General features: G+C 37.6%; 4 protein-coding genes across 12 annotated transcripts in view; 1 reads left to right on the top strand and 3 right to left on the bottom strand.

Moving 5' to 3' along the window:
- clip1a (CAP-GLY domain containing linker protein 1a) overlaps window positions 1-1130 on the bottom strand; it is a 38039-nt gene extending 36909 nt beyond the window's left edge. For 2 of the 6 annotated variants that reach the window (XM_065284483.2, XM_065284485.2), the window contains exon 1: window positions 969-1126. The gene's annotated coding sequence lies outside the window, so the exon portion shown is untranslated. Of the gene's footprint in view, window positions 1-835 lie in introns of all 6 variants that reach the window. The other 4 variants (XM_065284486.2, XM_065284484.2, XM_065284480.2 and 1 more) reach the window with 4 other exon arrangements.
- A 20-nt stretch (window positions 1131-1150) lies between these two features.
- On the top strand, window positions 1151-17376 carry LOC135774408 (uncharacterized). 2 transcript variants are annotated; one of them, XM_065284488.2, is made up of 6 exons: window positions 1151-1286; window positions 12632-12751; window positions 12873-12999; window positions 13117-13246; window positions 15736-15869; window positions 15946-17376. In XM_065284488.2, the coding sequence occupies exons 1-6, from the start codon at window positions 1186-1188 to the stop codon at window positions 16705-16707; spliced, it is 1374 nt and encodes a 457-aa protein (XP_065140560.1). In that variant the 5' UTR covers window positions 1151-1185; the 3' UTR covers window positions 16708-17376. The 2 variants fall into 2 exon arrangements, with proteins under 2 accessions (XP_065140560.1, XP_073670872.1); XM_073814771.1 differs by lacking the exon at window positions 1151-1286 and having other exon boundaries at window positions 12624-12747.
- On the bottom strand, window positions 2880-12707 carry zcchc8 (zinc finger, CCHC domain containing 8). The gene is made up of 14 exons (XM_065284487.2): window positions 12433-12707; window positions 11914-11956; window positions 11746-11820; window positions 11558-11651; window positions 11397-11474; window positions 11074-11174; window positions 10885-10950; window positions 10704-10764; window positions 10485-10618; window positions 10248-10384; window positions 10052-10161; window positions 7718-7804; window positions 4505-4613; window positions 2880-4265 (listed from the first exon to the last, which is right to left on the bottom strand). Exons 1-14 carry the CDS (start codon window positions 12602-12604, stop codon window positions 3424-3426), a joined length of 2109 nt encoding a protein of 702 aa, XP_065140559.1. The 5' UTR covers window positions 12605-12707; the 3' UTR covers window positions 2880-3423.
- An 836-nt stretch (window positions 17377-18212) lies between the features above and the next one.
- Window positions 18213-26581, bottom strand: rsrc2 (arginine/serine-rich coiled-coil 2). 3 transcript variants are annotated; one of them, XM_065284477.2, is made up of 10 exons: window positions 26435-26581; window positions 25916-26051; window positions 21696-21736; window positions 20364-20527; window positions 20144-20284; window positions 19948-20064; window positions 19761-19837; window positions 19429-19685; window positions 19208-19300; window positions 18213-19126 (listed from the first exon to the last, which is right to left on the bottom strand). In XM_065284477.2, exons 1-10 carry the CDS (start codon window positions 26438-26440, stop codon window positions 18917-18919), a joined length of 1242 nt encoding a protein of 413 aa, XP_065140549.1. In that variant the 5' UTR covers window positions 26441-26581; the 3' UTR covers window positions 18213-18916. The 3 variants fall into 3 exon arrangements, with proteins under 3 accessions (XP_065140549.1, XP_065140550.1, XP_065140551.1); XM_065284478.2 differs by lacking the exons at window positions 21696-21736; window positions 25916-26051; window positions 26435-26581 and adding an exon at window positions 21326-21636 and having other exon boundaries at window positions 20364-20549; XM_065284479.2 differs by lacking the exons at window positions 21696-21736; window positions 25916-26051; window positions 26435-26581 and adding an exon at window positions 21326-21636.
- Between the last annotated feature and the right edge of the window lie 200 nt (window positions 26582-26781).

Raw genomic sequence — 26781 nt, 5'->3', positions numbered from 1 at the left:
ACAGTACAAATGTATAAAAGGTGACACCTCCTCCATAACACTAACGTTACCTGGACATTTACCAAAACAACCCTGGCCTAAAGACACGAGTACAAGTTTAAACGATATCCACTTACTCATCAGTGCTACACACACTTTACAGTAAAATAATTCATAGTCAAAATAATTATTATGCATGTATTAGCTGTTCATATAGTTAAATACTAGCTTAGTTAACGTATATGCTAGCTTGTACACTTTCATCTGCAACAAGTATTTGCACAGTTGGCATGAAATCTACTGCAGCATGTGATCAGGTGCCACATCTGGATTATGGAGAAGATTAAACAGATTTATTTTACAGCATGACCAATTATTAAGCCTATTTTGGATTTTACGTGTCAAACAAAACTAAATTAACTAGTTCTGACGAGGAATGCTGAGGAGCTTCGATTTTAAATGAGAATTGCGTAGCTGAGGACTTAGCTTCCAGGATCGTTTTACAAAGTTACATTCACAAAACCAACCACTACGTCACAAGGTTGCTTAAACTAAATATCCCGACATATTTCACCTCAGCTTTACAACAAGAACCATTCTAAAACAACACACATATGTCGAAAAGACGGGAAAAACATGTTCTTGAAGTTCACAAGTTCGACTGACGACTTCCCGCAATGTCATCTGACTGACTGTCTGACTGACGGACCGAACCAAAACATATCTGCAGTGAACAAACCATACTAACTAGTCACTGAAAATCCACGATTAACGCTAATCCACGAACACCAGCAGCTGATCATTCCATGTACAACACCAGTGGCGTTATTAAATAAATAAATAATAATATAGTTACCGAACGAGCGAGGGCCAAAAACACAACCTGAGGAAATTCTGACTGGGCAACTTCCACACGAAGAAAGCACGTTCCTGGAGAACCGCGCGATTCACGGAAACGAGCGCTTCTTCTGTTGATCTCGCGCACTCACCTGCTGCGTCTTGAGGAGATGGTTTCCTTTGAATTATCTTTGATCCACTTGGCTCGATTGCCGCGTGGGTTAAGGATTAAACCGGCGCGTTCAAGCACCCACTTTTGCAGCGACACGCGTGGCGTAATGACGTCGCTTCTGCCCCGCCTAAACACCGCGGGTCTGCTGTGCTTCAACCTATGGGAAGACAAAATATTGAAGGCCAAACACATAAAAAATGCGAAGAAACGGTGATATCGCACTGCAAGGACCCGATGCAGGAACAGCGCGATCGACAGGTTGTGTGAAGCAGGAGTTGGTTACTTGCGCCACCCACTGGTTAGCGCACTCCTTTACATTACATTTATGCATGTGGCAGATGCTTTTATCTAAAGCGACTTATTTTGCATGCACACTTAACTACCTGCAACTTTGAGTTTGTTCACACTTTCAGTTTAAATCTGGTTTATATACATATCTGATTTGAATTACTGACTGTCCACACCGTGTAACGCAATTGTTAAGATCCGATTAGGGCTTTTTTGTTTTTCAGAATAGCTGCACTGTTTGCTATGCAATGATTTTGCTTGGAGGTTTTTGAAATAGGTATGCTCGAGTTCATGCAGTGCTGTGCAGACTGATCGGCTTGATCGGTTGTTCTAACTCAGGCTTACAATATTCAATCTGTCCTACGCTTTCCATGATAAATAACTGTCCTGGACTGAACACATCTACATGCCAAAATTCATTGATAGTCAGTGCGCCACCTACAGGCTGCAGGAAATACCATGTTTGCTACTGTGATTTACTACTCAAAGAGATTTAACCAGATCAATATCTTATTTTATCAGTCTCATCTAAAAGCCTTTACGATAATAAATTGCAAATTTCTTGAAGTCGTTGGAGATTGTGTCTGTGGCGGCCTGACAAAGTTTGATGTTTTGCCATGAAACAGGAAGCTGATGTGAAGGCATACAATGTCTGACCTACCCCAAACCTCACAGGTTTTATAATGGTCCTGACCTGCACACATCAACATGGCAATATTCAGTTACAGTCATAGTGCCACCTGCTGTCAATGTGAGCAGGCATGCTTTACATTTACTTAAACATACAGGCCTGAAGCCTTAAACATACAAATTAAATTAAGGTGTTTACGCATTTTTTTTTTATAAAAATGACTCAGAAAAATTTTACTGGTGTGTATCTTGAGACAAATCAATGGCACTGGCATATTTTAAAAATCTTTAAAATCTCAAACATGTGTTTTAGGAATTGCGCCACCTGTTGCAAAAAGGAGTTGTGGCACATTTTAATACCATTAATATACCTACCATATTCCTCCTATAATTACAAACCTAAATGCATATCCCCACTATTTACTGCATACCTAGGGCCATTGGGTGGCGGGGGGCATGTGTGTGAGGGCCCTTCCATCGCTGCTTGCAGCTTTAATTCTTAAAAGAACAACGAAAGATGGATGGCGTGAACTCCACACTTAATTCCCATTGGTAGTCGCTCCTCAAAGTCGTTCATCATCTGCATAAAGTTTAAGATTTTTTTTTTTATTTGTCACGTCACTGGACATGACCCAATGGTCACTGTCGCTGGAAATCGCCAGCTCATCATTAAAAAGGAATGGGATTGTGTCACTTGTAACGTAAACAGGGAATTACAGTGCATTTAAGTTATACCTTTTATCAGTATCGGTTTATGTTCCGTGTGAATTGAACCCATGACCCTTGCAATGCTCTCCTTACCGAGATACAGGAACACCTGGGAAAGTCGGTAACCAGTAGTGCAATCTAAATTTATATTAAAGTAAAGCATCCTAAATAATAGTCGTGCGTTGCATCTTCTGTACTGTACAATTAAGAGAAAATAAATCTATAAATTAAAAATGACTAAATTTAATAAATTACTGCCCAGCTCCAAATTGTAATAAAATTTTATTTACCATTGCAGAGCTGTCTGGTCATCTGACTGGCCTATTTTAACATTCTGGGGTCAAATATTTGTCTATATAATAATATGAATTGTTTTATTGAATTTACTTTATAGACGCTATAGTCTATAGTAAAGTAAAAAAGATTTATCTACCAGTTAAAATGTTTAATTTAATGAGATCAACACAGGTGAACAAATGACAAAATCTTTAAGAAAGTTTAAGATATTCACAAATTATGCAAATTTTCTATGGCGGTCAAACAAGCAACCATAGCAATAATCACCCTACCAACAACAAATTTAACAAGAAGAATATAAAAATAATATTAAACACATTTAAATCTTAAGTACAAAAGCCAGTCCAGGTACATGGATCAAATGTGTTTTCCATCTGTTTTTTAGACCAAGACCTTGTCGTTTTCTTAAAAATGATGCCAAAGGCATCGTTGATAACCTATAAAACAGATAAAGACCGAAATTCTACTGACTGGGTAACTAGTAAAAGAAAAAATGTAAAAACAGACATCCGTTATTTCTTGTTTTTGGCCTGATTTCTTGGGGAACCTTTCAGCAAATCTCGAATCTTCAGGTAAACCCCTGTCGCTTCAGCAACCTCTGTAAACTCAGGTGTGTCCTCAAAAGGAATTATTCCCGCTGCAAATTTGCTACGGTGAGGAACGAAAGTAACTTTACTTGTCACAGGTTCCTCAGTGTTCTCAGTCACTTCAGCGTTGGCTTCCTGCTTCTGAACCGGTGTCACATTTTCAGTTCTTTCCGTTGCGTCAGGATTATCGTTTTCCTCATAAATTTCATCCAGTACAATAATGTCACTCATGTCCATCACATTTTCATCAATCAAAGCTTTTTCCTGTTCACGATCCATTCTCTCATCCTCACTAACACTGCTCACCGGTTCCACAACAGGTGAAGCAGGCGTGCTCAAGACTTCATACATGTGACTGTCTGAGTTTTCCGTCTGAATCTTTTCTCCGTCGTCCTCCACATCGAGTCTCAACGGTGTGCAGACACTGGGGGAGCTTGGCACAGGAGTCATGGATGCTCCGGTCTCAGAGTCACTGTTTGTCGTGGTGTCCGCGTTCTCGAGGGCTTCCCGCAGAAGCCTCTGCTGCTCCTCCAGTTCCTCCAGGGTCAGCCCATCCTCTGACTCCTCCCCCTCAGTCACGCCTCTTGCTTGACTGGATGGAGAGTTATATGTTGGTGGAGTACCTTTAGGGAGGGGAGGCGGGGTGGGTGTGGAGGGTGGCGTTCCCAGTGGTAAAGGTGGGAGAATGCCAGGGGACGAAGTACCGGGAGGCGGCGGTGGTGGTTGAAACTGGAAACCTTCTGATCTGATTGGAGTCTTGTCTTGATCTGTAAGTGGATTAAAACTTCTGTTTTCCCCAAGAACTAAAATTATCATAGTTTATTTTCCAATAAATAATTAAGAGGCAATTATCAATACACTCTCTTAAACAAATTACTCTTCTATGTAACTGTTAATGTAGTCAAACTAGCTTTTATGAACCATTTTACATCATTTATGCCTAATTCATACAGAATCAATCTGTGCTTACGAAATCTCTCTTTACACTGAAGTCTGAGACTCGTACCTGACTCTATTTCCATATCTGATTCACGATCTGGACTGGACCTCAGCTTCTTGGTAGGGCCGAGAATTAATTCAGATGTATGACGCCTCTTATTGGAACCAGGACTAGGCTGTGGAAGAAAAATTGAGAAATGTATGTAGACGCAGAGGTGGGAACAAGTTAGTGTTTTGCAAGTCACAAGTAGGTCTTGAGTCTTTGCATTCAGGTCCCGAGTCAAGATAGGCAAGTCCAAGTCGAGTTTGCAAGTCATCAGCTCAAGTCTCAAAGTCATTAGTGTTCTTTGCTCAAATAAGTGTATCATTAATAATAATCATATCAAATTTATATTAATTTTATATCAGGAAGGCAGGTAGAATTTTTTTCACATTGCTGTAATTTATGAATATTTTTCATGTCTATGTCCATGACGACATATCAAGTGACGTGAAATCCTGCAAAATATTAAATATTCAGATTTTCAAGTATATGTAAATAAATGTTAAAGTGTTGTTGAATGTGACATAGAATGATTGAATGGGGTATTTATCCTTGTTCTGTGATGTGACATGTAGACAAAATTTTTTTGTTTGGGTCTGTAATGCCTTAGAAGCTTCCTAAAAACCTCTCTCAGATAGCTCTATTAGGGTGTGGGATTTTAAACAAGTGGTTTTGCACCTATTTGGCTCCCCCTACTGGTTTAACTTGCAATCTCATTACTGATTGGCTGACTTTGCTGCCACTCAAAAATTGTAGCCAATTATTTTAAAGTGGAGGGGCAGTGAGATGCCTGTGATGTCATAAGCATCAGTTTTTCAGATTGGGCCATTTTCTGGCTGACATTTCTAAAAGAGGAATTTCTATGAGACTGAGATTTTAAGCATGTCTAGCACTTTTTGTATGTTCGTGAATGCGGGTAGACTACCATTATTCAACAAAGACAAAGTAAAAATGTTTTCATTCTCTGTCCCCTTTAAATGTTAAGTTTATAATGTGCAGCTGATCGCTAAATCTAGGGGCTATGCGCTGCAAACTGGATTTACAAGAATTTAATTAATTAGTTTATCCCAAAAGAAATTAAAGTAACTTTAAAGTTAAAAGTGAGAAAAATGTATTATACTTAATAGTTATACACGATGCTCATTTGGTAAAATAAATAATTAAATTCAAATTATTTTAAGGGATCATATCATCACTTGCCTTATGTGCAATTTTTAGCTGCCTAGTTTGTGAAGGGCTCGTTATAGTTGTGCGTAGGTCCTACGACGTAGCCGCGACGGCGTAGGTTCCACGTCGGTTTTCATTTATACTTTGGCGTCGTTGTCCGCGTCGACTTGCAAATACACGCGCAGACCACCAGATGGCAGTATCCATGCGTGTAACCACAGTAGCAGCGCGACCATCAAAGAAGAAGAATCTTGGCAAGTTAACCCAAACGGCTCCAGGATGATAAACAAAGGTCTTCTGAGGGTAATCCGCCGGGTGTTGTTGTAGAAATATCCATATTTAAAACTTTATTAACGTAAATAACTACCTTCCGGTAGCGCCGCCATCTTAGTCGCGTCCGCATTCAGGATGAGAGCTTACGCAGCCTACGGAGGCTACTCTACTGCTGCTCTGTGCCCCCGCCCTCCGAATTTGTCATACGTCACTAAGAAAAGTGCGTACACTACGCTAATACTCTCTCCTGAATACAGAGGAGTCTTAGATGGCGGCGCTACTGGAAGGTATTTATTTTCGTTAATAAAGTTTTAAATATGGATATTTCTACAACACCACCGCGCGGATTACACTCAGAAGACATTTGTTTATCATCCTGGAGCCGTTTGGATTTATTTTGTGAAGGATGGACACACTTTTTTTGGACTTGAAGGTCGTGGACCTCGTAACATTACATTTAATCAACTGAAAGATGCAAGACATTTTCTAAAATATCCGAAAATGTGTTTATATGAAAAACAAACACAATGCAACTCGGACAGCTTGGGGGGTGGGTAAATCATGGGTTTAATATCATTTTTGGCCAAACTATTCCTTTAAGGATTTATCTAATAATTCTGTTGCACCAAACTTTAAACCTTGATTTACATTTAACCCATCATTTTGATCATGGATTTAACTTATATTTAAGATTACCTTTAGTCCTGTTGCCCCATAACTTTAAACTCAGAATTACATCTTGATTATGGTTTAATTTAAAGGGACAGCAAGTTGGATTTACCCCATTTAGTGGTGAAATTGTATTTTGCATTCAAATGAATAGTGCTCTCTAGCGCCTTGCTACGGTAGCCGTTATGTACTCACTGATCTCCTTGTCCATTTCAGCTGGTTCATGTGTTCTAAATAAAAACGCGTTGAGGAAACGCGTTGTGGAAACGCTTTGCGGTAGACTAGTGCTTTTTGTCCCTCTCTGCTATTATAGTTTATCAGTATGGCGGAACGACATGGAAGCCTCCTTGGACCTACCCGTTCAATGCAAGTAAAGAGAAGACATTTTAAGCTTACAAAGAAAAGTCAGATCATTGGCATAGGTCATTTGACACCAATGAGACCATATTTATAAATAAAGACACTGATTTTGATTAATAACACTTAAAATCCTACTTACTGTCCCTTTAATAGAGGTTTAAATACATTTAAATGCACATGCAATTAAAATATGTAACGGACTAAATAAAAACAGTAGAGGTCTGATAAAAACAGATCTCAGTGAGGTGTTTATAAATTAAAATTAAAGCACACGCTGTCAAAGTGCGAAGGTTGCGGGCGGGATTCCCAGGGTGCAGAAGATGTTGGACAAACAAAAGAAGTGAAAAAAATGTTTAACATTTAACAGCAGTGGTAATGGTGATGATGAGGCTTGCCGCAGTGACCATCACAACCACGCCTTTCGTTTCTCATGCCTGCGTTCTGTGTTTCTGCTGGGCGACGATCAAACAAACAGGGCAGCGCTGTCAGAAGCGGAGATGTCAAGCAAAACGGGTCAATTGCACACTGCAGGAGTCTAGAGTGATAAGGACTCTGATCTGATTATGAAGTCTGTCCGAGTCACAGGGCTCAAGTCCATGTCAAGTCTCAAGTCATTGCTGTCAAAGTCTAAACAGAGTCTTCTGTAATTAAGTCGAGTCGCAAGTCTTCAAATTTGGGACACAAGTGCGAGTCATGTGACTCGAGTAGACATATTTAGAAAAACAACAAACTAAAGATTAAAAAACATATTGCACAGCATGTTCTTACTGTTGGAAAAGTGCTGGTTAAAAAAGCAGTGAAATTTTCTTTCCAGTGTTGGGGCTGCATGGGGATGGACCCAAAAGACCTGTAGTCCTGTATACAAAACAAATGCAGGAGTTTAAAAATTGTGAAACAATTTCTTAATTTTACAGCAATTAATCCAGGAAGTCAACTTGAAAAGTAACTAGATTTTTATATTCTCCTTTTTGTATAATATTGTAGTTGCTAGTTATGGCACAGGCCACCTTGTCTTTATAATAGATAATAACCACTGTATATAAAATTAATATTTATTTAAGTCCCCATGAAATCAAAATTGAAGTTTTTCAGTTTTAGGATGAATATATCAAAATTTTAAAACACCGAAAGAATGGGACCTTTAAATCACGGTTAAAGTGAGCAAAATCAACATGGTTATCAATATTATCATAGTCTGGTGAACAATTTCTAGAAATGTAAAAAAAAGTACTTATGAAAACCACATTTCAAATTGAATTTACATGTAAGTGCACTTTCAAAAGTCTGTGCTCAATGCAGAAAAAAACTGTGAAATAAAAAACACTTAAGTTGTTACATTTACATTTTCTGCAGACACGAAAAGTAGGGGTCTTCACCGATCCAGATATGAAAATCTGAGGTCCAACTATAGCAGATTTGGGTGTAGAAGTTTTATGGGTTCCTCTGACAAAGGTCGGTTATAATATTAGTGCCCTCGGGTATTTAAAAATCTATGTGTTTTTGCCGAACGGACCCGACAAGCCCCAAACTATCTTACGTGTGTGCATCGAGTCCTTTTCCAACCCCACCGTTTGAAAAAAGCGGTTGCGACATCTTGTGGGTGGCGGTATGTTTATTTTCATTGAGCCAATCCTGTCAATTAATATTGAATGCACACTGTAGCGGTTAGCTTGGTGTCGTCGTCAGATAACAAATCAAAAAAGTGGAGCAGCAGGACAAATTGGTTGCAGGGTTACTTTCTGTCTGTCTGGTGCGTGCAGGGCTGCAGGCTACAGACTGCACACACGTCGGTGCCGTTTACATTCGGGTCAAAAAAAATTGCACTGGATCAGGTCAGACTTGGGTCTAATTTTGTCAGGTTTGTCTTGAGTCAGGTCTTTCTTAAAAAAAATATCCACATCGGGTTATTGAGGTCATTTCAGGTCGGGTACATTTCTTTGGATATGAGAAGAGATACAACAGTATAGCTTGAGACAGATATCCCGCCAGCTTGAATGATTAGATGTACATAGGCGGTGACGTCATTGTCTGTGACAAATCTCCAAATCCTGTGTTTTCGGAACATGCAGTTAATTGCTTTTCGTGTAAACGCATGAAAACAGGTTTCTATAAGCAGATTTTTGATAGTTATTCACTTATTCATTGCATGTAAACGCACTCAGGGTCTCGTTTCTGGCAATACAGATGAATCATTTTTATGACATCATTCTGCACTTTGGTTTCTACACTAAATGCTATTGTCTGTTTTAAAAAAGGGAGGGGACACTCAATATGCCCCACCCAAGCTTCCTGTTTCAGTGGAAATTAAATTAACGGATCTAACAGAGTTAAAGCTAAATTAAAATTGCTTTTCAAATGATAACTACATAAAACGACTTTTACACCAATAAAAACCAACCATCATATAGTTTATAATCAGTAAAGTAGTCTACACAGAAAGCAACACTTATAGTTGCTCAGTGTTAAGGGCGATTTATAGTCGTGCGTAGGTCCTACGGCATAGCAGCGACGGCGTAGGTTCCGCGTCGGTTTTCATTTATACTTGTGCGTCGCCATCCGCGTCGACGTGCAAACACACGCGAAACCGCTGGTTGGCAGTAATCACGCGTGTAACCACAGTAGCAGCAGAAGTCGTCACAGAAGAAGAAGCTAAGCAAGTTAACCCACAAACGAAGAAGAAATAGCAACTTGTTGTGTATAATTTGAGAAGACCAGCAATGATGGAAGTAAATAAACAGCGACTTATGTTGCAGTTTGAGTTAAATCACTCCTCAACTTGGCTCATCTTTGTTTTCACCATCTCAAACGGAAATACCTATGACGCATTTTTTTTCCTGACGGCACGGGTTCTGGTGGACCAATCACAGAGCTTGCGGTCCGCGTAGAGCCGACGCACTGTTAGAAATTTTGTGAGGTGCGCGTCAGGCTACGCAGAGCTACGCACAGGCTACGGATAGGACCTACGCACGACTATAAATCGCCCTTTACTGGAACTGAATAAATGGTGATACATGGACACATTTTTACATTTGCAAGTTATACACAGTCACGCTGCCAAGCCCTAATACATCATTATTTTATACATTAATTTTGTGTACTTACATCCCTGACATTGGGTGGAGTCATAACATTAAATCCAGGAAAATCAACCAACTTGGAGACATCATACGAGATCTTCTGACTTTGGTCATCTTCAGAAGCATCATTTGATCCTTGCAAAACAAGTTGAATTATACGATTTAAAAACATATCTTAACATAAATCAAAATTTTTGTTATCTTTCAAAAATCACATTTACCATCATACAGCGTCAAGCCTGAGTTTTCCATCTCTGCCTCTTTTAGCCAGCCGGGTGGGTAACCCATCTCCCGCATGCGATATATGAATGGAGGGAGGGCGTTTGCTGTGATTCCAAGGGCATCATAAAGCTCTTGACTACACAAAGACATTTGTGTATTATTGCATCTTGATCGTTAAATCATTGAAAGTAATTTTGTTGCCTAGGCCAATAAAATAAATGTAAAAGACGGCTGACCTCACTTTTCCCGGCTTGTACTTTGCAAACCGCTCCTCGACCTCCTCTGCGTGGTACCGTTGGTTGCTCTGATTGTTGTTGTTGTTGTGCGAAAACTCTTTCCTCTTTTCATTGATGCGAGCCATATCTTTAGGCTTAAACAGAAGGAAGACTTTAAATAGATCTGATATTAAATTATGTTTTATGTTTTAAATTATTCAATAAGATCAAGATCCGCACCTCTGGACAATCTCGCAGCTGATGCTCTTCGGAACCGCAGTTAAAACAGCAAGGTTTCGGCCTGTAAAGACAAACACATACAGTATGCGAGCAATAAGAATCTGTCTGTGCTGCGCACCTGCCATTACATATGGCAACCTACACAAACTTTTCAGCATACTGGCTTGCAAAGCGATTTTACCTTTTCCCTTTAATCTGGATCTCTTGATCCTCAAGAGCAATAACTTGCCCGAAGACCTGCTGGTATCTTTGCAATCGTGATTCAGGAACAGTGATGCACAGATACGGGCAAACAAACTGAAAGACTTTTTTAAATGATTAAAAGCGCCACAATTTTAAGTTGCCAAGCTAACTATAAACGTCAGGATACTTTGGAACTTCCCATCCCGTCAGCTGGGGATTTTCATTCAGCAGTGGTTGGCCGAGTTTGTCAACACAGAAGTTGGTAAAGTACAAAACACTTCCCACCACCTACAAAAGCAAAACAAACATACTAATATGTATTAGTTCTGGCAAAAGTGTCAACAAGTGATGAATGTTTATAAAAAAAAATATTTAAGCATGTTTATCAGAATTTTCCCCCCAAATACTACACACACACACTCAATAAATACTATACTTTAACGCTGTTCAAAATTATTTAATGAAGAATAAAAAAATATCTGTTCTCCGACAAACATCTCTGGTACTCACACTGAAAGCATCTTTGATAAGTTTAGTGGTACATGACTCCTGCAGTTTATAGCTCTTCTCCATGACAAAACTTGAATACTGAGGAAGAAATAAAGGCTTGAGTTTGTAATCGAGAATATTTATAACAAATCCCTTTCTGAATACAAGACTTAAAGATGTACATGTGGTTTGACATTAGGCGCAGATCCTCCTGCATCATGTAGGTGTTTCTGGACAAGACAGCAGATGAAGTCTTCGATTTCTTGTCGATGTTGCCTGTAAACACAATCACATATAGCCTTGTTTACCTTGTTCGCTCAATAAGAAGTATCATAAGATGAAATTAGGACAGGTTGCAACAAAAACTTACTTGGAAATGTTACTGTTTCCATAAAGAACTTGGCAGAGAGGTCCATCGGTTTTGGGGTTTTCAACGTTTATACCTCTGGGATGAAAATGAGCGAACAAACCATTTACAATTACACACAGATGCTTAGTTTAACTGTATACTGATAAATTGTATGTTTCATATACTCACATAGGACGACTTAATACATTTAACTTTCTCTTCAGTTCCTCATGTAGACTTTTGTTAAGGTACAAAATACATTGAATTGTTTAAAACTACAAAAAAAGTCTTATTTATCAAAACAATTCGCCATTTTTCTATGCTGTATATTCTTGATGTATGACGTCACAGCAGGACTTAACATTTGAGACAGGGTAAGCTGTATGCTTTTAAAACAATGTAGACTCACAACTATCGACCATAATAAAAAGTCTAAGTGGGTGAGTTACTACGTTTAACACCGAGACTAAAACTATATAATCTTATTTGGCCCATTGCAACATCCATAACTGATAAACACAAACACCTGAAGAAATACTACTTGTTTCTCCACGTGGTCTTTTAATCTCGGCTGAGCACACTGTGGTGCACGTCATCATGACTTAGAGTTGTAGTGAAAAACAAGACTTTTCTAAAGTAAGTTATAGAAGAGCGCCTAAATGCATTTCAAATGCAAAGAGAAAGCACCAGGTCTCATTGTAAGGATATTCTCTGCGTTCAAACGCGCGATTGTGGCTTCGTACGCGTCGAACGTCTGTCGACACTTGCGCGGCTGCCCCGAGTCCTCTTCATCTTCTTCATTAAAGCGAATGTGTTTTACGACCTGCACTTCATCGAACTGATCGAACAGTTCGGTGTCTCCAAAATCAACCTCGGCCATGTTTGATGATCACTGTGACGTCTCTAGGTTCGAAGGGCTGATCGGTAAAAACGCGCTGACGCTAGGCGCTGATTGGATGAGAGACCGGAAACCGTATGCAGTGGGAACGCGAGAACAAAATACAACCGCTGAAGAACACCCAAGCAAGTATTAAAAATATTTATTTTTATATTAAATAAATGTAATAATGCGTGTAATAATTTTTAAATACATATTTTACATCTCAAGGCATTTTACTTTTTTTGTGGAAATGGTTGTCTTTTTACAGTATCATGACATCTGGTGGGGTTTCTCTCATCAATATGTCAAACTGGCAATGCGGTAAAAGAAAAATACGGCACTTGTATCTTGTAAACAACAAGTCATTTAAAGTTGCTAAAGAAGGTACTAATGAGGTAAGATCACTACTAGCAATTTATTTATTTAATATATTTATTAATTTATATTTTAACCTTATTTCGATTCCTTACAAAGTTGTAATTTATCTTTTTTTACGTACTTTTATTTTGTAGGATCCGATGGTTCCTCTGTTTCTTGGAGCTGATCTGTTCTCAGACACAGACATACGCAGTGAAAACCAACCCAGATATCATGCCAAATTTGCTAAGCGAGGACTAGCAACTAAACTAGTTTTCTCATCAGGTACTCTGATAATCTTTTGTAGTTTCAAAAATGATGAACTGTTTATTTCAGTGCTTAAAGGAAAACACCACCGTTTTTTAAATATTTTACTATGTTCTTACCTCAACTTGGACAAATTAATACATACCTGTCTTTATTTAATGCGTGCACTTAATCTTTGTACAGCTTGTCGTTAGTGTGTTAGCATTTAGCCTAGCCCCATTCATTCCTTAGGATCCAAACAGGGATGAATTTAGAGGCCAGTCCACCAAACACTTCCATGTTTTCCCTATTTAAAGACTGTCACATGAGTAGTAACACGAGTAAGTAGTGTGGCACAAAATCAGGGGCGTCAGTTTGTGTTGAAAACTGGTGGGGACAAAAGATCAGATGAAAAAACATTACAGAAGGACGGGAAAAATATTGAAAAACATAAAAAATGGGCATAGTGTAGGCCGGTCAACAACATGAAAATACTCAGCATAAAACCCTCAACAATGTTGACTGCACAGGTAACAGTCCCTACAACACCAGCTCAACTGAACAGTGCCAAAGCACCATACTGTAGAAAACAGCAGAATGTTAAGTCAATGATTACAATGAAATTTATTAAATATGTAAAAGAAAACACACCATAAGCATACAATGCAACATATGTGACCCTGGACCACAAAACTGTAGTCGTACACTGCAAAAAATGATTTTCAAGAAAAAAAAATTATTAGTATTATTGTCTTGTTTTCAGTAAAAATATCTAAAAATTCTTAAATTAAAATGCTTTTTCTTGATGAGCAAAATGACCTTAGAAAACAAGTCTAGTTTTTAGACCAAAAATATAAAATTTAAGTGATTTTGTGCATAAAACAAGCAAAAAAAATCTGCCAATGGGGTAAGCAAAAAAATCTTAACATTTTTATGAAACAATCAAGAAAAAATAGCTTACCCCATTGGCAATTTTTTTGCTTGTTTTATGAACAAAATCACTTAAATTACATTTTTGGTCTAAAAACTAGATCAAGAAAAGCATCTTAATTTAATAATTTTTAGATATTTTTAATGTAAATAGACAAAAATACTAAGAATTTTTTTCTTGAAAATCTGACTTTCTTTCTTAGTAGTATTGTCTTGTTTTCAGTAGAAATGTCAAAAAATTCTTAAATTAAGATGCTTTTTCTTGATGAGCAAAATGACCTAAGAAAATAAGTCTAGTTTTTAGACCAAAAATATAAAATTTAAGTGATTTTGTGCATAAAACCAGCAAAAAAAAAAAAAACTGGCAATGGGATAAGCAAAAACATTTTTTCTTAAACACTAAATTCAAGAAACAGTCAAGAAAAAATTGCTTACCCCATTGGCAATTTTTTTTGCTTGTTTTATGAACAAAATCACTTATATTAGATATTTTTGGTCTAAAAACTAGATCAAGAAAAAGCATCTTAATTTAATAATTTTTAGATATTTTTAATGTAAATAGACAAAAATACTAAGAATTTTTTTTTTTGTCTTGTTTTCAGTAGAATTATCAAAAAATTCTTAAATCATGATGTATTTTCTTGAATAGCAAAATGACCTAAAAAATTAAGTCTAGTTTTGAGACAAAAACTATACAATTTAAGTGAATTTGTTCTCAAAACAAGCAAAAATATCTGCCAATGGGGTGAGAAAAGTTTGCTTAAATTAAGGGTTTAAGAAAAAAGAAATCTTATTTTTAGATTTTTTTGCTCACCCCATTGGCAGATATTTTTGCTTGTATTAATTACAAATTCACTTAAATTGTATATTGTCTAAAACGAGACTCATTTTCTTAGGTCATTTTGCTCATCAAGAAAAAGCATCTTGATTTAAGAATATTTAGATATTTCTACTGAAAACAAGATAAAAATTCTAAATAAGAAAGTCATTTTTGCAATGTAAATCGCACAGGTATTGTTTGATTTTTCATATCATTTTAACCAAATGCTTTCAAAAAGTGGTGGGGACAAAATCAGCTATTTCAAAAAGTGGTGGGGACATGTCCCCAGCATCCCCAGTGTAAATTACACCTATGCACAAAATAAAACGTGACGATTTTTTAAGTGGATAAAAAATGCGAACAATATTGTATGGCAGAAGAGCACTTAGTTTGCAGCACTTTGACCTTAGTCGCAGTAATATCGATGGAAGTTTGAACAAGAGTAGTCAGGAGTGATGATGTTACTGCACACAGAGGTTGAAGTGCTGCAAACTAAGTGCTCTTCTGCCGTACAATATTGTTCTCATTTTTTGTCTGCTTAAAAAATTGCCACATTTTATTTTGTGCCACCACACTTAGTCGTGTAACTACTGTTTGGATCCTAAGGAATGAATGGGGCTAGGCTAAGTGCTAACACATTCATGACCCGCTGTACAAAGATTAAGTGCACTCATTGAAAAAAGATAGGTATGTATTAATTTGTCTAATATGAGGAACGAACATAGTAAAATGTTAAAAAGGTGGTGTTTTCCTTTAATATTTTCTCTCTTACCTCCAGACTGCAGATTTCAGGGATTGAGACTTCCTTTCTCCAGTAACAGTCTGTGGTTTTATAGTATACATGGTGTTTTTCGAGTGGCTTTTGAACTTTATAGCAAACAAGATCAGCTGTCAGTCATGGAGTGCTTTCAAGTAAGTTAAAGGTGTGGTTGTTTGATTAAAATTGGTCTTAAAATATTCTTACGGTTTAAAAATCTTATTTCATAAGGATCTTTGGAAGTCTCGGATAGATGATGATAAACTAAACCTGACCTATCATCTTGACACCCAAGTGGATGTTCAGGAGGCACAAACAGTTACATGTGAATCCTCCCAAAGCCATCTGAACTCTGAAGGAGAAAAGGCTTTGAACAACGTTCAGGCATTTACAGATCAGTCCACTAATTCATCATCTACAGACCACGACTACTGTTCCTCAACAGAGCAATCGAACACAATCCAGTCTGCTTTACTTGGTCAGAAACTTAACATCATTGGAGATAAAGTAAAGTTTATTACAAACATAGAAGAGGATCAGTTAAACACCACTATGAAGATCCTGGACTATGTCGAGTGTTGCATCACCGAGAAGCCGGATGAGGGGAGACTGACGGACTTGGTGATGACCCTGCTTCAAACACATTTTCAAAGGATCTCCATCTACTCCAGCGCACTGATGAAATCCATTTCAGGATGGCTCGGCCAGCAGTTCAACGCGGCTAACGGCGCTATCAGTCATCGGGTTGAAGATTTTAAGGCCCAGCATATTGAACACATCACAGACCTGCCGCCTCCAGAGGAACTGGCGTCTGAACTTTTCCCAGAGGCCATGAGGAATCTTCTCGCCCACTGGATGGGTTTGAGCGAAGAGGCAGACGAATGGAAAAGGCACAGCGAATATCCCATCTTATTGCTTATCCTCGAATTTGCCAATCACAATCTTATCACAGGAGTGGCCCATGTATTATATTCCAGTTTAATATCCAAATAAGGGATACTTGGTTAAGGCATCATTTAAGACTTAAGGGGTCAATAAATAAATAAAAGTGAAATTCAATTCTACAATGTAAATTTTACCTATTTGCACTTTTCCACAAAGAGTTTGCTATCCTAAATGTAGCTTTTGTATTTGTGCCAAGGGTAGGGAATTCAATATGTTACTTGGCTAAAATCTGCAAAGCAATAAAAAATTGTGTGTTTATTTAATGTTTTATTGAGAAGCCTGATGAGGAATGTGTTATTAATAGATTTAATTTAAAGGGGACATGTCAAATAAATGTGAAATTTGAAGTTTTAGCTCAAAATACCATATAGATAATTTATTATAGCATGTTAAAATTGCCATTTTGTAGGCGTGAGCAAAAATGTGCCTTTTAAATGCAAATGAGTTCATCTCTGCACTAAACTGGCAATGCTGTGGCTGGATGGTGCAGATTAAGGGGCGGTATTTTCCCTTTCTAGTTAAATACATTTTACTTGAAAAATATTTGAAATTAAAATTTTTTACACAATCAACACACAGATCTCTGTGACAAATGAACACCTAGGGGCCGTTTCCAGGACAGGGTTTAGATTAATTCAAGACTAGGCCTTAAGTTATATTAGGACACTGAAGTAGTTTTTACAAACAAACCTTATGAAAAACAATACTGGTGCACTGAAGTAGTTTTTACAAACAAACCTTATGAAAAACAATACTGGTGCACTGCAAAAAATTATGTGTTAATTTTTTACAATTTGTGTGTGTCATGCCATTTAAGGTGTTATTTTATGTTAAAATAAATGAAAGGGACAACACAAATTGTGTTAAAAACAGTGATGAGAGTAACACATTACAATTAATTCCATTACTGTAATTCCACTAATTTTAGCGGTAACGAGCATGTAACGAAGTATTTTTTTTTAAATCAAGTAACGCAGTTACAATTACTGAAATTTAAATGACTTGGTAACTCACGTTACTCTATTTTGTGATAAATGAACACTTGCAGACAAGACATTTCTGATGTAATGTTGCAGGACCATGGTGGGCGGCACAATGAATAACACAGAAGGTGTGTTAGTTCAGGGACCACACATTTAATGTGTCATTGTGCCCCCCACCATGACCCTGCGATGTTAGATCAGAAATGTCTTGTCTGCAAGTGTTCATTTATCACAAAATAGAGTAACGTGAGTAATATCATTATATGAATGAAAAACATTCAGAAAATTTACTCTTCAGAATGTAGTTAATGCAAGTTAATAAACCACCAAACTATCGGAACGAGCAGATATCAGTCTGAATAATGGGCTATCGATGGAAAAATTTAATATCATTGCATCTTTACTTTAAACCCATATAAGAATTTTACCCCCCCTCTCCAAACTAGAGTCCCCCAGTGCAGTTCTGCCATTTCCAGCATTGCCTGCACCTGTCCATTACCCACCAAATCTCTAGTAGCTCCATGTCTGTTGTATAATTGTGTCCTATAATAGTTTCAATTCAAATCAATCTTTCACTTTGTGTCAAGGTTTATTTTGTGCTATGATCTGTTTACTATACACTGTTTTTTTACAGAGTCACGTCTGAAGGGGGTGTGGATCGTGCCTTTCGATGCCCTTGCTATATAGTGACAATACTTCAGAATAGAAGCACATCCTCTCATATTGTACTTTGATGGATAACAATGTAACATTCACATCCGAGCACAAAACTGTCAAGGTAGACAGTGCATCAGGTATGTCTAAGTGAAGCTGTAGCTTCATATGATTCAGTAATCATAAATAAAACACAGATCTGTTACCTTTGGATACACTGACAGTATTCTTGGTATTAGGCCAACAATGTCAGTGTGTATTAGTCCGTCACATGCATTTGAGATACCGCTAACATCGGCGTATCAGACTATACAAGAATTCATCTGTAAACACAGTTTTAATAAAAAAACAAACAGTTATACAATTACAATGCCCACCCTAAATCTCAACGAAAGCTCTGCAATATTAAACACACGATTTCCAGAAACCAAGCAACAAATCATGTTTGAGTGATCAATTGTATTTACATGTGAATTTTTCCGAGACGAACCCGGCCAGATCTGATGAAGCGGATATCTTCACAAGCTAACGTGTCAGCATTCTCTACAAACAGATACACACCGGCCTTACAGCTGGGAAGTCGACAACAATACAAAATGGAGAATGACGAGAGAGGAAGTTCAAACGGCATCCATTCCCCTGGAGGAGAAAGAGGAGGAGAAGCCGAGGCCCATTCCTCTCTGTGTGTGCGTCTGCGATCGTGCCATCTCGTACTGGACGTCCAGGTTGCGAAACATCTCCTCCTGCTGCTGCAAGGTCTTCAAACCATCTTCTTCGTGAGCTGCTGCTGCTGCTGCTCCTCCTCCTGATGGACCGCTTTCCTCTTCACCCTATGGTAACACAAGAGTCAATCAAAATTGAGAACACGTTACAGAAAATGTAGAAATGACAACATAACACAAGACACTTACTTTAATGCCCATCAGTTTGCGAAATTTAACATTTTGGTCCTTGTTGCCGAAATTGAGCTTTTCCCAAAGCTCAGCCGTCTGTGACTTGTTGTCCTACAACATAAAAATAAAAGTATTTATTTTCTTTGTGTAGCTACACTTATATAATTTTTTTTACCATGGTACTGATCATCCTAAAATTTCAACTATGACACTGTGTCAGCCCTAAAGGATGTCCTTACCCCTTCTTTCTTCCCTTGCCACAACATCTTCCTCTTCTTCTCCTGCTCGGCAAACTTCATCGGATTGACCGCAGAGGGATTGTAGTAACTCGGCACAGCGATGCCAGTCTCTGCCAGCGTTTTGGCCTGAAGCGCCGCCATCTGAGCAGCCATGGCGATCTGCGGGGTGACCTGCGTGCCGGAAGCCAGCAGAGCGGCAACGTTCAGAGCAGGGCCGGCCGCGGCAGTGGCCGCGTCACACAACAACGGAGTCGTTGCTGTTAAAAAACAAATCAAGAAACTATTAGATGAATACAATGTTCAGACATCACGCCCACAGTCAGAAAACTTGCCTGCTGTTCTCTCCTGATGTTGTTTTTCTAGCAGCTCTTTCTCTTTCTGTTCTTGAAGTTTCTTTGCTCTTTCCAACCTGAAAGTATGAACATATTTGTTTGTTTATTAAACAAACTTAGTTTTGCTATATTAATGCACCTAAAATATGTAATCAAGATTTGGTATATGACCCAGGTGATGCTTTACCTTCTTGCCAGCGCCTCCTGAGCATCCATGGCTGTGTTTCTGCCCCTGAAAGCCACAGGACTGACTGATCGGCTACGACTTCTCCTCCTCGTTTTTTCCACTCTCTTCTTCTTCTCTCTAAATAAAATTGTGAATTTAAATCATGAGTTTCATTTAGCTAGACTTAAAACTATATATATTTGTAAAATTCGCCCACCTGCTTCTGCTGCGATGTCTGTGTTTGGTTTTGGAGTTTGATGGAGATCTGCCCCGTCTCTTCTTCTCACGACTCCTCGATCTCTTGTCACCGCTGCGTGAGCGAGATCTTTTTTTGTCCCAGTTTCGATTATGGTGTCGTCTGTAGTAAAACATTTATTCCGGTTAGCACATTAATTTTTAATACATTTTAAGTGTCACATTCAATGTCAACACGTCACCTTTCTCGAGAGCGTGATCTCGACGTGCTTCTCGTCTTGGGGGACTTCCTGTCTTTACGACGTTGCCGTTCCTCCTTTTCTTCAGACAGCCTATCGTGGCCCTTATCCGACAGCTCCATCTCCTCTGATCCGCTCCGACATTTCAGAGAGTCCTTCTTCCATACCTGTTTTAAGAAGAATTGGTCTCTTTCAGGAAAATAGTGCAACAAAGAGAGTTAGTACATTTGTTTAAGAACAAACTTGCCAAGTATTCTGACAAGACAAACACTTTAACTTTATCAATTACATGAACCCTATCCCAACTTCCACCACCATCCAACGAGTGCAAGGTGTATAGTGTTCATTTCATTATTCAGTGCGTTTAACCAGCACATTTAAACACAATTCACAAACACTGTGAAAAACAGAACGATCCTGGAGTGAAAAAGACCTTTTTCAGAAATCACATTATTGCAAAATTACATTTAATGTATTTTACCTGACTTGGAAAAGCATTAAAGTAAACATGAAATCAAAATGAACATGATTTACTTAAAAAAAAAAAATTTACGCATCCGACGCAACTTTCAATTTTTCGAACTTTTAATATTTCATGCGATCTATAATCCATAAGCAACATATTTAGGATACTTTTATATGCAATGCAGTCTTTTTAAACATTAATGTAATACAGATTACAGCAATAATTGTTTTTCCCAGCCAATATTTGGTTTTAATCTGCAATGTGAAGGTTGTTTCATGTTTACTTTAAAAATTACATGAATAATTAAATCCAACTTAATGCTCAATTCTTATTTACATATTGTCCTATGTGCATGCATTTACATGGGTGGGAAAAGATCACTCACTGTTTCAATTGTAAATCTCAGCTAGTGACTACAAAAAAGGCATTAACTTGGGTTGTGTGACAAACAGTGATAGGTCTTTTTTTTAATAAGTAAGTTTGAATGACTGATAGTTACCTGTCCAGGTAGTAGGCATATAATTTTGCTATCTGTCAGCAGCGTCTTCTGTTCAGTGTGTCTCTTCGTGCATTAGCACGCTGAGTATAATTTATTATAGAAATGTTATCATGTGATCTAAATACAGGACGTTCAAAAAGCTCCCAAACAAATCTCTTCATCTGTAACATATATTTAAGAAAATCTAAGATCACATTACATGCGCTTAGATGCGATTATCTCAGTGTTTGCTTCTCAGTCTGGCATTTCATTCTTGTCTAAGCTTCATACTTACCCTGTGCTAAAACTAGAAATGCCAGCTGTAAAATTACTGATGCTGTGACCAGTTTAACATAGGTCTACATGACTTCAATGGACGAAAATTAGTTACCTCTTTGCTTCTGCTCCGGCTTCGTCTGTGCCTCTTGTCTCCTAAAAGAAAAAATAGCAAACAACTTAGCCATTCAGATTTTTGTGTTGCATTGTGGACTAAGGTTGCGTCCAAATAGCATTTGGCCCAAGTGTTCTAGTGGGCGTGAAGATCCCAAGCATGCATGTATGATGCATGTCACCTGATGGGACACACTTAGCAAGTGTAAAAATTCCAAAACATATTTATTTTTTATTTTTATTATTATATTTTATACATTTTTTTAAATGAATACATAAACATTTTGAAATGAACATTTACTGAACGTGCACATGCTCTCGAATGTGGGTGTTTGGACATTTCAGTGCACTAGAAAGACATGGCCGACTCCCTTATTAGTGCCCTGACTACTTTACCTGTAAATAATGAATGGGTGTGGCTTAGCTTACAGAAAACAAATCTTACTTACCATACTTACCAAACAATTTTGTTAAGATTGACTTTAACTCCATGGCATCTTCTTTGACCATTGTAAGTAACATTTATAATAAACAATATTAGATTTTAAAGGTGCCAAAGAATGCACTGAATTAATATGTTAAATTGTTTTTGATATTTAAATAGAAGGTATGTAACTTTAAGTGCAAAAATGATCCAGAAAGTTTTTACATGTCCATTTACAACCCCAGGATTAGTCCTTTGAACGAAATGGTCTATTTTTGTCCTATTTGGAAGGGTCATGAATAATAATGTTGAGCTCTGCTCTGAGGCTCATGTCAGTAGCTCACATTAATAACCAGACCTTATATGTTTGAGCCTATATTAGACAAAAATATAGATTTTGAGGAACAAAAATTTTTTGGGAGATTGTTAATGGAAGTTTCTAAGTGTTAAGTTTGTGTGTTTTTTTTCAGTATGGACCTGCAAAACGTAACTGTAACGTCAATAGTAGAATTTCAGCCTAAACGCTAGCATATAGATTTAATTAGCATGTAGCGCTAACTCTGCAACTTCACAACTTTGTTTTTAGCATTTTAACAACTTTGTAATTAATTTCATGTGTAATTTAATGGTGGGGCATGCATATCAGGGGTGACGGCACAGTGGGTGTTCTGTTGAGATTGGCCTCTTTTCCATGTATGAGGTTTACATAGAAATTAGGAAACAAACGCGTTTGAGGCTCACGATATGTCATTACTATGTACAGAGCTCTTATTATTCATCTATGCATAGGTAAATACAGTTTTTTATTCTATGGCACCTTTAAACCCTATTTTGCTATAAACAAAATGGTAACAAAATAAGCTTGTATCATGAACTAACAATAAGCAATATAGTTTATCATCATTTAATAATCCTTGTTAATGTTAATTAAATGCCAATGCAATGGTTCATGCTTGTGCAATGTGCATTAACTAATGTTAGCAGACACAACTATTGTTTTGACATTAAAAATGTATTAGTAAAAACTAGGGCTGCACGATTCCTGGAAAAATTATGATCACGACTGGACTGTTTTGCTTAAACTTTTGATCACGATTAGAAATCACGATCATTCTCTAAGTGAAGGACTTCTATTCAATTCAGTATTTTTATTACACATTACAGCCATGTATATATTATATATTATAAAATATTTTATTGTTTTGTAATATTCACAGCTCCCATTTTCTTTTTAAAACATTTAAAATTATTCCGCAAAATTCTGCATAGATTTTGCAAAAGAAATCCGCAGAAATAGCAAAATAACTACTTCTTACACAGATTCAATTGTAGTAGCCGATACTCTTTAGGGATGGGCACGAGTCCCCGATTGCTCGAGTACTTGAACGTGGCATCGATGATCGATCACGAAAACGATGATCATGTGGGTTTATTTATTTATTGTGGTTATGGCGGCATATGGATGTCTGGTTAGCGTTACAGGCGTCTGTGGTAGTAAAGACTGGGTCTGGAGATGCTTGTTTGACGTCGTGTTGAACTACGCAGACCGCCATATGACATAATATTACCATGCATAATTAAAAAAAAAACAGAAAATTTTGCGCGCCGGCCACGCGGCAACCCGCCGATCTCGCCAATCCCGTGAAGCCGGCCACACCTCACATCACTGAGGCACTATGGTTTAAAAGGATGCCGTGATTTTCGGAAATACAGTCGGTCAGGTGCAAAATGTACAGCGCCGTCAGTGTTGAATGGATTATCATCTTATATTTAAACATCAAATGCCAAGAGATCCCAGAGAGCCATACGAGCATTAACATTACATCTTGACTGAGAACAGGTAAGGGGACAACACAACACAGCTAATCGCTAAAATGATAGCAAAAGACTTAAAGCTGGTTAATGTTATGAAGCTTGTGCTTTGACTGGACGTGTTTAAAGTGCACTGTTATGCATGTCCACAACGTGAGTAAAACTTTCTGTACATAACTTAGTTGATTTATTTGAGTGTTTTTAATAAAAATATTTTCATTTTCACCATGACGTATACACCCCGCCCCTTTGATTGCCCCGCCCCCAGTTAATCGAGTACTCGTTCTTCAGACCTATGGATTAATCGAAATGAAAAAATGCGATAAACGCCCATCCCTAATACTCTTACAGCAATTAAAGCAGTTCAGTTTTGTTTTAACTGTCAAAATAATTAAATATCTTTTATTGCTTACATTTTAGAGCATTTTGTGTTTGTTAAATTAAGGTTTTTGATGATGACCAGTTAGCGGCCGACTGCAAGTTAACGACATGTTTGATCAATTGAGCCTCTCAAATTAACACTTTACTTGCCTAAAATAACATTTATATAAAATATATATTTTCAGCATATAACAATGTTTATTTAAATGTTTATTATCAACACTATTTTTAAAAAGCGGAGGCAGGCTGGTCTGCATCTTGCAGTCGCGATGGAGTGCAGGAAAATAATGAAAGTGACTATACAAAATGAAATGAAATAAACATGAAACGAAATAAACATGCAGGTTGCCTTACCTTACACATTCGCTATGCATCAATTAAAATGTAATGCTTTAACACAGAACATGGCTATTCATGTATCAAACAGTATGTATCAAACAGTTAAACTAAGAAAAAAAGGCTTCTCAAACAAGAAAAAAATGACAAAGCTTTCTTACATGACTACAGGAAGAAGTCTTTTATAGATTTTGTCTTAGATGCTGTGTGCATAGATTATGTGCAGTATTTAAGGTTTTAATCCAGTCCCCCATTTATATTTTCCCCCGGTGCTGCAAGCGGAGACGCTAAACACCTTTGCAACAGGTGCATTGTGAATGTATGTGTGTGCGTAGCGGACTCGTGCGATAGGTTAAATGTCTTTCTTTTACAATCACCAATGGCTAAACGTTTCTTTTAATTAAATTTAAAAATATAAAAAGATGAAGAAGCCTAAAAAAGCCTGCGTATCAACTGTGACGTTAAAATTGGCCCAAAACCCGACAAGAGGGACGTAAAAAGGCCCCTCTTGTCGGGTTTCGAGCCAATTTTAACATATATCTGTATGTCGTGGATGATCTGGTTTTTTTATGGTTGCGGCTTGTGTCTTCAGCTTTTAAAAATCTGGATATTTCACGTTTGGACGAAACAAAAGCACAGTTTGCACAAGACTCGTAACTAACCTAATCAACAACGCTTTCCTCAATTCCGAAATATCCAAACAATGGAGTATATGACCCTTTTCGGGGAACTAACGTACGTATTTCTGTACTTTCTTCTTATTGCTCTGCCATTATTTTCGTTGAAGATGAATGAATGTAAATCTCGTGATGCCAACTTAATTCTACCATAACACAGACCGCGCTTGCAAATATCCACTCCGCCCATATCAAGCAAACACATTGCTTGATTCTAGACCGTCTGCTTTGTGCTTGGTTTTTACACATTAATCGCGACGATTGTCTTAAACTAACCGTGGGGCGCACATATCGTTATCATGATAAAAAATACGATTAATCGTGCAGCCCTAGTAAAAACTATTGTTCATTGTTAGCTAATGCAAACAATATATTAACAAATTATTGTAAAAATTTTGGTTTAACTTAAGAATATCTTCAGTAGTGTTATTTATAGGGGAGGGGGGGAATGAACAGAAAAATATTTGGGTTTCAGAAAATATCTATGGATGATAACCTGAAAGTAAACATACTGAAAACTGTATTTTCTGCCAAAAGGACATGTAATTGGAAATGTAAATTATGTGACTTTCAAGACAAACAAATACGTACCTGATTTGCGCTTCCGCTCTACAGAACGTGATCTGGACCGGGAGCAATGCTTCGAACTCCGCGAGCTTTTCGAGGTTTCAGGTGCGAACCGTCGACGGTCCTCGTCTGACTGAGATTTGAAGTCGGCGTCATATGCCTGATTGAAAACATATCACAAAATTATATGTAATCATTCTTAATATGAACATGTATATATCATGGCACACACGAAGGATGAAAACCCCAAACTGCATTACTTTAGCACCTAGCTAACTAGCTCGTTCGTCTGTTAAATTGATGATACTTCTTGAAAGATTATAAACTTGTGATAGAATTCAATACAAGATATTACTTTTAAAGATGATCATGAAGAATATTAGTAAAATCGCTCTTTTGAGCGTTACGATTCATTTCTGTCTATCGGCTTTAACGTCCGCCATTTTTCCAATTCATGTTTCAGTAAAGGAATAGCGGTTTTGGAAATTTTAAGCTTTCGCTAAATGTTAAAGTCGTGAGAAACCGAAAAACTAATGTACATACCGCCATTTCAAACAAAAACAAATGAAACGTCCGATAAAATTGCCGTGTTTTGTCGCCAAAGTCCGAAATCTCCTTCTCTCATCCGTGTCTGTTTCGGTTGAACAATACCCGGATGCTGCTTCTTCTCTTGATTATTCCAGAGGCGCGCACGAGCACATCGCCGCCCTTGTGGCGGAAGATGGAATTCTGTTAAAGAAAATATATGGCCTGGCAGTGAACTTTGAGCTTTATCATTTTACAGGTATTATTTATGCTATTATAGCAACATTACACACTAACTAGGGTTTAAAAACTGGGATCAGAAAGAACGTGATCTTTAAAAAAGGATCATCATTAATGAAACAGTA

The sequence above is a fragment of the Paramisgurnus dabryanus genome, chromosome 5 (assembly GCF_030506205.2).
Source record: "Paramisgurnus dabryanus chromosome 5, PD_genome_1.1, whole genome shotgun sequence".
NCBI classification, from domain to species: domain Eukaryota; kingdom Metazoa; phylum Chordata; class Actinopteri; order Cypriniformes; family Cobitidae; genus Paramisgurnus; species Paramisgurnus dabryanus.
The sequence above is the reverse complement of the archived record's forward strand: the minus strand, read 5'-3'. Positions and strand labels throughout refer to the sequence as shown.

Bases quoted from the DNA above. Each gene is read 5' to 3' on its own strand.
- LOC135774408 (XM_065284488.2), top strand. From the start codon at position 1,186: ATGCGAAGAAACGGTGATATCGCACTGCAAGGACCCGATGCAGGAACA. The intron at 13,000-13,116 runs GTAAGATCACTA...TTTATTTTGTAG, and splicing joins CTAAAGAAGGTACTAATGAG to GATCCGATGGTTCCTCTGTT. The intron at 15,870-15,945 runs GTAAGTTAAAGG...TTATTTCATAAG, and splicing joins CAGTCATGGAGTGCTTTCAA to GATCTTTGGAAGTCTCGGAT.
- zcchc8 (XM_065284487.2), bottom strand. From the start codon at position 12,604: ATGGCCGAGGTTGATTTTGGAGACACCGAACTGTTCGATCAGTTCGAT. The intron at 10,765-10,884 runs GTAAAATCGCTT...TTGTCTTTACAG, and splicing joins ATCCAGATTAAAGGGAAAAG to GCCGAAACCTTGCTGTTTTA. The intron at 4,614-7,717 runs GTAAGAACATGC...TTTCTTCCACAG, and splicing joins TAACCAGCACTTTTCCAACA to CCTAGTCCTGGTTCCAATAA.
- rsrc2 (XM_065284477.2), bottom strand. The intron at 19,838-19,947 runs GTAAAGCATCAC...TCATACTTTCAG, and splicing joins CAGGAGGCGCTGGCAAGAAG to GTTGGAAAGAGCAAAGAAAC. The intron at 19,301-19,428 runs GTAAGGACATCC...TTTATGTTGTAG, and splicing joins GGCAAGGGAAGAAAGAAGGG to GACAACAAGTCACAGACGGC.